General features: G+C 38.4%; 1 protein-coding gene across 4 annotated transcripts in view; it reads left to right on the forward strand.

Moving 5' to 3' along the window:
- LOC149597335 (NFX1-type zinc finger-containing protein 1-like) overlaps positions 1-6,009 on the forward strand; it is a 49,006-nt gene extending 42,997 nt beyond the window's left edge. For 2 of the 4 annotated variants that reach the window (XM_089861060.1, XM_089861059.1), the window contains 2 exons: positions 26-456; positions 3,619-4,591. In XM_089861060.1, the coding sequence (XP_089717186.1) occupies positions 26-456; positions 3,619-4,455 (1,268 nt within the window). In that variant the 3' untranslated portion in view covers positions 4,456-4,591. Of the gene's footprint in view, positions 1-25; positions 457-3,618 lie in introns of all 4 variants that reach the window. The other 2 variants (XM_089861061.1, XM_089861062.1) reach the window with 2 other exon arrangements.
- Positions 6,010-10,475: the final 4,466 nt, after the last annotated feature.

Here is a 10,475-nt window from a genome sequence, read left to right on the forward strand (position 1 = left end):
ACGCCTCAATTAACTCTCTTTAAAGTTAAAACAGTTGGCGTTTGCTTTCACGCTGTCGAAATCCAATGCAAGGACAAAACTAATCGAGAAGAATTGCGTAAAGTTTGCCAAGAAAAATGCAATTTGCTATTGCCTTGCAATCACCTCTGCAAGAATCGTTGCGGCCAACCTTGTTCCACCTTTTGCGACGAAGACGTCGTGGTGACTCCGGCTTGCGGACATCCTTTCAAAACCCAATGCAACTTGGTCGCCACTATCGACATTCCGGCTCTGATGGAAAGCTGCGAGGGACGATGCCTAAGTACTTTGGAATGCGGACATATTTGCGGTGGAACTTGTAGCCAATGCTTCAGAGGAAGGTTACACGTCCCTTGCAGAAGTAAATGCGAGAGGTTCCTGGTTTGTGGACACGTCTGCCAGGATATATGCTCTGCTAGTTGTCCTCCATGTAGACAGGTCAGTTTTGTTTGCCTTCTTGCTTGTTTGTTTGTTTGTTTGTTGGTTTAATGGTTCTTCATATTTCACACTCATTTTCATATTAACATTAACATCTTCTTGAAGTACCCTTTAAGATTAACATTAACGTCTTCTTAAAGTACCCTTTAAGATTAACATTAACATCTTCTTGAAGTACCCTTTAAGATTAACATTAACGTCTTCTTAATGTACCCTTTAAGATTAACATTAACATCTTCTTGAAGTACCCTTTAAGATTAACATTAACGTCTTCTTAAAGTACCCTTTAAGATTAACATTAACATCTTCTTGAAGTACCCTTTAAGATTAACATTAACGTCTTAAACGATTACCCCTTTAAGATTAACATTAACGTCTTAAACGATTACCCTTTAATGTTAACATTAACGTCTTAAACGATTACCCTTTAATGTTAACATTAACGTCTTTAATGATTACCCTTTAAGATTAACATTAACATCTTAAACGATTACCCTTTAAGAATAACATTAACGTCTGAAAGTACCCTTTAAGATTAACATTAACGTCTTAAAGTACCAAGGGCGTGCCAACCACGGGGGCAGCGGGGGCAAAGGCCCCCGCTCTAATTTTCCAGCGGGGGCAACGCCCCCGCTCTGGTGACCGAGTTTAAATAGTAAAAAAATTTCATTGAAGGTGAAATTTTCATTACCCATTGTACAATTGTTGTGAGAGGAAGTCAGTTTTTGGAAGTGATTAAGAAAATACAGGTCTTAATCATTAACATGTTCGTAATATTTATAAATAAATTATTTGAAGTTCTTCAATTTTTACTCCGCGTAGTTATGTAATAACCAATGGAGTCCCCGTTATTTAGTGTGATGCATGCGAATAGACAGTGCACGTAGTTCCATAAATATTGCAATCGTAAAGGGGATTGGTAAAAGTGACAGTTTTGATAGTTCAAAAATCGTCGCTCGAGGACGGTTTTGAAGTTCAGTATAAAGCTCAGGTTGTAAAAAGAATTGTGAAACTTATCTTAAGAGATTGTAAAAATGTAGAATCATTTTTAAACTAGTCCTGGAAATGAAGAATTTAGCATTGCTTGATAGTCTCGAGAATATATCGTTCTAGACTTCCACCAGTTTTTGTTTACACATACTGTATAGACATAATAGCTATAGCAACCACGGTTTTCTATGCAGTAAAGTGTTGCAATTCTTTCGTATATAAACGTGGCTAATCATAGAGCTTATTAACTGCCAGCTTCAAGAGAGAAAGAGTTTATAGCTGATAGCGCTTCAAATTATTGTAGCTATCATATTTGGAAAGAATAGCTAAGCTGAAGACATATTTTCTTTGCATTTTTTACCTCTCCGTGTGACGTAGTCCAGGAGAGGTTCTGTAACGGCTGTGTCTGTGTGTCTGTCTGTCTGTCCGTTGTTACACCCACGTGACCGCGTTCGCAGTTTGCGTATCGGAGCAAACGTGTTCGCCATTTTCGAACTGCTTTCACAGTCACGGAAATGGCTCCTCTACTTGAGTTCTCACACCACCATCTTCTGGTCTTTGTCCATCCCACACGGACACCAGTCAGTTCTTACTGGCTTCTAATCAACACCATCTTCTGTTCTTTGTCAATCCCACATTGGCACCAGTTTGCACTTACACTGGCTTCTAACACCACCATCCACTGGTCTTCCGTCTATTCCACATAGACACCAATCTGTATCATTGGCTTCTACTCCATTATCATCGTTTGGTTTTAGGATATACGCGGCGATCAACTAGGGTTACGAGAAACATCTAGCCTCCCTAAGGTGGGATCGCCACCAAAGGTTTTCGCAATTGCGCTTTTTCCTTACTATTATAATGGAAACGAATCGTATATATACCCCAAATTTGAAAAAAGCGGGCAAGAGGGGTACCCTTCACTTTAAACGTCAATATTAGCAAAGTTTGAGAAGATAATAGGTATAACTTTATTTTAAACGATTTAACTATTATTAATGTTAATTATTGAAGATTAAAATAATTAAAAATAATTATATTTATTTAAATATTAAAGATAAACCTCTCGTGCAAAGAGAGAGATTATCATTGCCTCCTATATCTACCAAGGCCCGTGCATGCGATATATTTCCTTCATTGCCTCCTATATCTATCAAGGCCCGTGCATGCGATATATTTCCTTCATTGCCTCCTATATCTATCAAGGCCCGTGCATTGTGATATATTTCATTCATTGCCTCCTATATCTATCAAGGCCCGTGCATTGTGATATATTTCATTCATTGCCTCCTATATCTATCAAGGCCCATGCATTGTGGTATATTTCATTCATTGCCTCCTATATCTATCAAGGCCCGTGCATTGCGATATATTTTTCAAAACAACAACAAAAATGGGAAACCCCAACTCAGAAACATAATAACGTTTTCATTGGATACTTAAGTTTATATAATCTTCTTGACACGGAGAGGTAATATTTTGGTTTTCCCAACTTGTACTATTTTCTACGATGTACGAAAAGAGATTAAAAATGTGTGCTCAAATAGAATCTTAGCCACTATATCCCACGAGTATTGAATTGGTCAGGCATTAATTCTCACGTTCGTGCGGACCTCTTTATAACTTTATAGTGCATGCGAGATACTGTATAGCCTTAGATCATTGATGAGCGCTGAACAACATTTAAGTACTGCAAAATAATTTTTGCTCTTATATGAATTTGGAAAGAGGTTAAGGTGGCTCAAAGTTGTTTACACAAGCGCAAAATTTTTTACACAACTTTCCCTACCAGTGTGGGATTTTGCCCCCGCTCCCGTAAAAAGGTTGGCACGCCCCTGTAAAGTACCCTTTAATATTAACATTAACGTCTTAAAGTACCCTTTAAGGTTAACATTAACGTCTTAAAGTACCCTTTAAGGTTAACATTAACGTCTTAAAGTACCCTTTAAGATTAACATTAACGTCTTAAAGTACCCTTTAAGATTAACATTAACATCTTCTTGAAGTACCCTTTAAGGTTAACATTAACGTCTTAAAGTACCCTTTAATATTAACATTAACATCTTCTTAAAGTACCCTTTAAGATTAACATTAACAACTTCTTAAGTTAATAAACTCAGCCCCTATAAGTCTACAATCTCCCTAACTTAAAACCATTTCCCCCAATGATAGATTTGCCAAAATCGTTGCGCCCATACTTATTGCCAACAAATGTGCGGGTACCCATACATTCCTTGCCAAGAAAGTTGCGAAAGTCGTTGCATTCACGGGGCGTGCCCAAATACGTGCGATTCATTATGCGACCGTCCCCCTTGCAGCCGCGATTGCGATAAAATATTGCCGTGCGGTCATAATTGCTTGGGAATTTGCGGCGAATTATGCCCCTTTTTATGCCGAATTTGCCACAAAAATTACGTCTCCGAATTCGGCGACAATTTGAAATTCTTGCAATTGGAAGATTGCGGGCACATTTTCGAAACGAACGAAATTGCCACTTACCTGCAGTGTCAAATGACCTCGGCTATTTACGTCTTTCGTTGCCCTTGTTGCTACACCCCCATTCGACGAAGCAATTACTTCCGCCATTTTATTAAAATGGCCAATTTGGGAATCGAAAAATTTAATCTGAAATATTTTTCGATTTACGAACACACCGCCGAACCGCAAACTAATTTGAGAATTAAATTGGATGAATTGGTAACTCGAAAGCCGATTAGCAAATGGAGTTACGTCATCGTGACGTCCATGTTGAGATTCTTGGAACCGGGTTACCTGATTAGCCACGCCATTTTGTACACCTTTATAAATAACGTGGAGATTCTTCAAGCTTTGTTGAAAATTGAAAATGATCTGCGATTGCTCGATCCCAATTCTCAAACCGATCCCGGATTTGGGAAAATCCGGATCGAAGTCAGGAAGTATTTCGACACTTTTGTCGGTATCGTGGCTTCGCGCATGACCAATACGGCTTTCAGCGGAAGTTTGCAAATTAGCAATGATCTCTTATAGGAGAATAGTCGGTTGAGGTGCGCCATGCGATTCCTTAAGACTTACGCTAACATCTACGCCCAGCAAAGTGACGAGTTTAAGAAATGCTACCAAGATATGTTTAGCGTTCTGTTGTTTCAAGAGCATGATGAAATGACCTGTAACGATATTTTGGCCGGATAGGGAAAACCTGGAAAAGTCGGGGAATTTAAACAAGGGCTTGTCAAGGGTTAGGGAAAACCTGGAAAAGTCGGGGAATTTAAACAAGGGCTTGTCAAGGGTTAGGGAAAACCTGGAAAAGTCGGGGAATTTAAACTAGGGTTGCTAAGTGTCAAGGAAAATGTGGGAAAAGTCTGGGAATTTAAACTAGGGTTGCTAAGTGTCAAGGGAAATGTGGAAAAGTCGGGGAATTTAAACTAGGGTTGTTATGGAAAACCTGGAAAAGTCGGGCAATTTAAGCTAGGGTTGCTAAGGGTCAAGGAAAATGTGGGGAAAGTCGGGCAATTTAAGCTAGGGTTGCTAAGGGTCAAGGGAAATGTGGGGAAAGTCGGGAAATTTAAACTAGGGTTGCTAAGGGTCAAGGAAAATGTGGGGAAAGTCGGGAAATTTAAACTAGTGTTGCTAAGGGTCAAGGTAAACCTGGAAAAGTCGGGAATTTAAGCTAGGGTTGCTAAGGGTCAAGGGAAATGTGGTAAAAGTCGGGGAATTTAAGCTAGGGTTGCTACTTAAGGGTCAAAGGAAAACTTGTTAAAGTGGGGTCATTTAATCTAGGGTTGCTAAAGGTCAAGGGAAAACCTGGAAAAGTTAAGGGACATTAAGCTAAGGTTGTCAAGGGAAAACCTGGAAAAGTTAAGGGACATTAAGCTAAGGTTGTCAAGGGAAACCTGGAAAAGTTAAGGGACATTAAGCTAAGGTTGTCAAGGGAAACCTGGAAAAGTCGGGCAATTTAAGATAGGGTTGCTAAGGGTTAGGGAAAAACCTGGAGAAGTCAGGGAATTTAAGATAGGGTTGTCAAAGGTTAGGGAAAACCTGTAACAGTCATTAGGGAATTTAATCCAAGGTTACCTAGGGTCAGGGAATTTAAATTATATGGGGTTACCAGGGATATGGTTTTAAGGTATTTTCTATCTCAGGTTTCGAGCCAGTGATGGAGATGGAATCTGAAATGATCCAGCTGGTTGAACCAATGGCGTACGCCGCTGGGAAATGGTACACGTGTCCTAATGGTCATGTCAATTGCATTCCAAGTGGATTATTGGAGCAAGGTATTTGCCCCAATTGCGTCGAATGCAATCTTCCAATTACTTAAGAAGAGTTCAAATAAACATTTGTTCATCAATTCAATATATTCATGTTGAACATGGAAGCCCAACGCTGTGATAAGTTAACTCAGCCATGTTGTTTTTTTTTCTTTTTCATGTTCAATTTTAGGATATAAACTCGTTCAAAAACATTTTCTTTTCATAATGTCTTTTTCCCATGTGTTTTTTCGTTTTAATGCAAGTGTTTATGTTTAACACTTTATCTTGTTTTTTCTTTTTTAATTACGAATAAAGAGTTAAACACTTAATAAAATTGACTTTTATTAAAATTGACTTTTATTTATTTATGACTGAATTTTACACTAAAATAAAAAACATTTAATTCTACAGGGCCGGTAGGCCCTTGTAGATATGACTTGATACTCCTTTGTAACGTTAAAGCAAAATTCACATGCTTTTACCAATTTTCCTATGGAGATTAACATGGGGTTTTTCGTGATATTTAGCCACCTCTAACTGAAAAACTAGAGCGAAGTTACTTTTCGGAATACTTTTAATTTAACAATTAAGTATTCAGGGTGTGCCTTTTGCAAGTGTCATCAAAAACAATTAAGTCTAAGTATGTTAATTTTAGTTAATTCTGAAAGTACGTCAAAAAATTACTTTTGGGTCAGAAGTCAGCCTAACCTTATAGCGCGCTTAAACCTATTTCTTCATTTCGTTCTCGTTGACAACTAAAAGGGCCTAGTTTTGTGCGTGCTAACAAGTTACTTAATCGAGATAAACCTTTGAACTAAACTTAATCGAGATAAACCTTTGAACTAAACTTAATCTAGATAAACCTTTGAACTAAACTTAATCGAGATAAACCTTTGAACTAAACTTAATCGAGATAAACCTTTGAACTAAACTTAATCGAGATAAACCTTTGAACTAAACTTAATCGAGATAAACCTTTGAACTAAACTTAATCGAGATAAGCCTTTAAACTAAACTTAATCGAGATAAGCCTTTAAAATAAACTTAATCGAGATAAGCCTTTAAACCAAACTTAATCGAGATAAGCCTTTAAAATAAACTCAATCGAGATAATCCTTCAAACTAAACTTAATCGAGATAAGCCTTTAAACTAAACTTAATCGAGATAAGCCTTTAAACTAAACTTAATCGAGATAAGCCTTTAAACTAAACTTAATCGAGATAAGCCTTTAAACTAAACTTAATCGAGATAATCCTTTAAAGTAAACTTAATCGAGATAAGCCTTTAAAGTAAACTTAATCGAGATAAGCCTTTAAACTAAACTTAATCGAGATAAGCCTTTAAACTAAACTTAATCGAGATAAGCCTTTAAACTAAACTTAATCGAGATAAGCCTTTAAACTATACTTAATCGAGATAAGCCTTTAAACTATACTTAATCGAGATAAGCCTTTAAACTAAACTTAATCGAGATAAGCCTTTAAACTATACTTAATCGAGATAAGCCTTTAAACTAAACTTAATCGAGATAAGCCTTTAAAATAAACTTAATCGAGATAAGCCTTTAAAATAAACTTAATCGAGATAAGCCTTTAAACTAAACTTAATCGAGATAAGCCTTTAAACTAAACTTAATCGCGATAAGCTTTTAAACTAAACTTAGTCGAGATAAGCCTTTAAACTAAACTTTATCGAGATAAGCCTTTAAACAAAACTTAATCGAGATAAGCCTTTAAACTAAACTTAATCGAGATAAGCCTTTAAACTAAACTTAATCGAGATAAGCCTTTAAACTAAACTTTATCGAGATAAGCCTTTAAACTAAACTTAATCGAGATAAGCCTTTAAAATAAACTTAATCGAGATAAGCCTTTAAACTAAACTTAATCGCGATAAGCTTTTAAACTAAACTTAATCGAGATAAGCCTTTAAACTAAACTTTATCGAGATAAGCCTTTAAACAAAACTTAATCGAGATAAGCCTTTAAACTAAACTTAATCGAGATAAGCCTTTAAACTAAACTTAATCGAGATAAGCCCCTCTATAGCTTACCCTGAGTGAATAGCCCTCTATACCTTACCCTAATGAGTGAATAGCCCCTCTATAGCTTATCCTAATGAGTGAATAGCCCCTCTATAGCTTGCCCTAATAAGTGAATAGCCCCTCTATACCTTACCCTAATGAGTGAATAGCCCCTCTATACCTTACCCTAATGAGTGAATAGCCCCTCTATACCTTACCCTAATTAGTGAATAGCCCCTCTATACCTTACCCTAATGAGTGAATAGCCCCTCTATACCTTACCCTAATGAGTGAATATCCCCTCTATACCTTACCCTAATTAGTGAATATCCCCTCTATAGCTTACCCTAATGAGTGAGTATCCCCTCTATAGCTTGCCCTAATGAGTGAATAGCCCCTCTATAGCTTGCCCTAATGAGTGAATAGCCCCTCTATACCTTACCCTAATGAGTGAATAGCCCCTCTATACCTTACCCTAATGAGAGAATAGCCCCTCTATACATTACCCTAATGAGTGAATAGCCCCTCTATACCTTACCCTAATGAGAGAATAGCCCCTCTATACATTACCCTAATGAGTGAATAGCCCCTCTATACCTTACCCTAATGAGTGAATAGCCCCTCTATAGCTTATCCTAATGAGTGAATAGCCCCTCTATACCTTACCCTAATTAGTGAATATCCCCTCTATAGCTTACCCTAATGAGTGAATAGCCCCTCTTTACCTTACCCTAATGAGTGAATATCCCCTCTTTACCTTACCCTAATGAGTGAATATCCCCTCTATACCTTACCCTAATGAGTGAATATCCCCTCTATACCTTACCCTAATGAGTGAATAGCCCCTCTTTACCTTACCCTAATGAGTGAATATCCCCTCTATACCTTACCCTAATTAGTGAATATCCCCTCTATAGCTTACCCTAATGAGTGAGTATCCCCTCTATACCTTACCCTAATGAGTGAGTATCCCCTCTATAGCTTGCCCTAATGAGTGAATAGCCCCTCTATACCTTACCCTAATGAGTGAATATCCCCTCTATACCTTACCCTAATTAGTGAATATCCCCTCTATAGCTTGCCCTAATGAGTGAATAGCCCCTCTATAGCTTGCCCTAATGAGTGAATAGCCCCTCTATAGCTTGCCCTAATGAGTAAATAGCCCCTCCATACCTTGCCCTAATGAGTGAATAGCCCCTCTATAGCTTGCCCTAATGAGTGAATAGCCCCTCTATAGCTTACCCTAATGAGTGAATAGACCCTCTATACCTTACCCTAATGAGTGAATAGCCCCTCTATACCTTACCCTAATGAGTGAATAGCCCCTCTATACCTTACCCTAATGAGTGAATAGCCCCTCTATACCTTACCCTAATTAGTGAGTATCCCCTCTATAGCTTGCCCTAATGAGTGAATAGACCCTCTATACCTTACCCTAATTAGTGAGTATCCCCTCTATACCTTACCCTAATTAGTGAATATCCCCTCTATAGCTTACCCTAATGAGTGAGTATCCCCTCTATACCTTACCCTAATGAGTGAGTATCCCCTCTATAGCTTGCCCTAATGAGTGAATAGCCCCTCTATACCTTACCCTAATGAGTGAATAGCCCCTCTATACCTTACCCTAATGAGTGAATAGCCCCTCTATACCTTACCCTAATGAGTGAATAGCCCCTCTATACCTTACCCTAATTAGTGAGTATCCCCTCTATAGCTTGCCCTAATGAGTGAATAGACCCTCTATACCTTACCCTAATTAGTGAGTATCCCCTCTATACCTTACCCTAATTAGTGAATATCCCCTCTATAGCTTACCCTAATGAGTGAGTATCCCCTCTATACCTTACCCTAATGAGTGAGTATCCCCTCTATAGCTTGCCCTAATGAGTGAATAGCCCCTCTATACCTTACCCTAATGAGTGAATAGCCCCTCTATACCTTACCCTAATGAGTGAATAGCCCCTCTATACCTTACCCTAATGAGTGAATAGCCCCTCTATACCTTACCCTAATTAGTGAGTATCCCCTCTATAGCTTGCCCTAATGAGTGAATAGACCCTCTATACCTTACCCTAATTAGTGAGTATCCCCTCTATACCTTACCCTAATTAGTGAATATCCCCTCTATAGCTTACCCTAATGAGTGAGTATCCCCTCTATACCTTACCCTAATGAGTGAGTATCCCCTCTATAGCTTGCCCTAATGAGTGAATAGCCCCTCTATACCTTACCCTAATGAGTGAATAGCCCCTCTATACCTTACCCTAATGAGTGAATAGCCCCTCTATACCTTACCCTAATGAGTGAATAGCCCCTCTATACCTTACCCTAATGAGTGAATAGCCCCTCTATACCTTACCCTAATGAGTGAATAGCCCCTCTATACCTTACCCTAATTAGTGAGTATCCCCTCTATAGCTTGCCCTAATGAGTGAATAGACCCTCTATACCTTACCCTAATTAGTGAGTATCCCCTCTATACCTTACCCTAATTAGTGAATATCCCCTCTATAGCTTACCCTAATGAGTGAGTATCCCCTCTATACCTTACCCTAATGAGTGAGTATCCCCTCTATAGCTTGCCCTAATGAGTGAGTATCCCCTCTATACCTTACCCTAATGAGTGAATAGCCCCTCTATACCTTACCCTAATGAGTGAATAGCCCCTCTATACCTTACCCTAATGAGTGAATAGCCCCTCTATACCTTACCCTAATTAGTGAGTATCCCCTCTATAGCTTGCCCTAATGAGTGAATAGACCCTCTATACCTT

The sequence above is a fragment of the Phalangium opilio genome, unplaced genomic scaffold, assembly GCF_054372755.1.
Source record: "Phalangium opilio isolate 3A_F unplaced genomic scaffold, DU_Popi_V2 ptg000362l_1, whole genome shotgun sequence".
Classification (NCBI taxonomy): Eukaryota; Metazoa; Arthropoda; class Arachnida; order Opiliones; family Phalangiidae; genus Phalangium; species Phalangium opilio.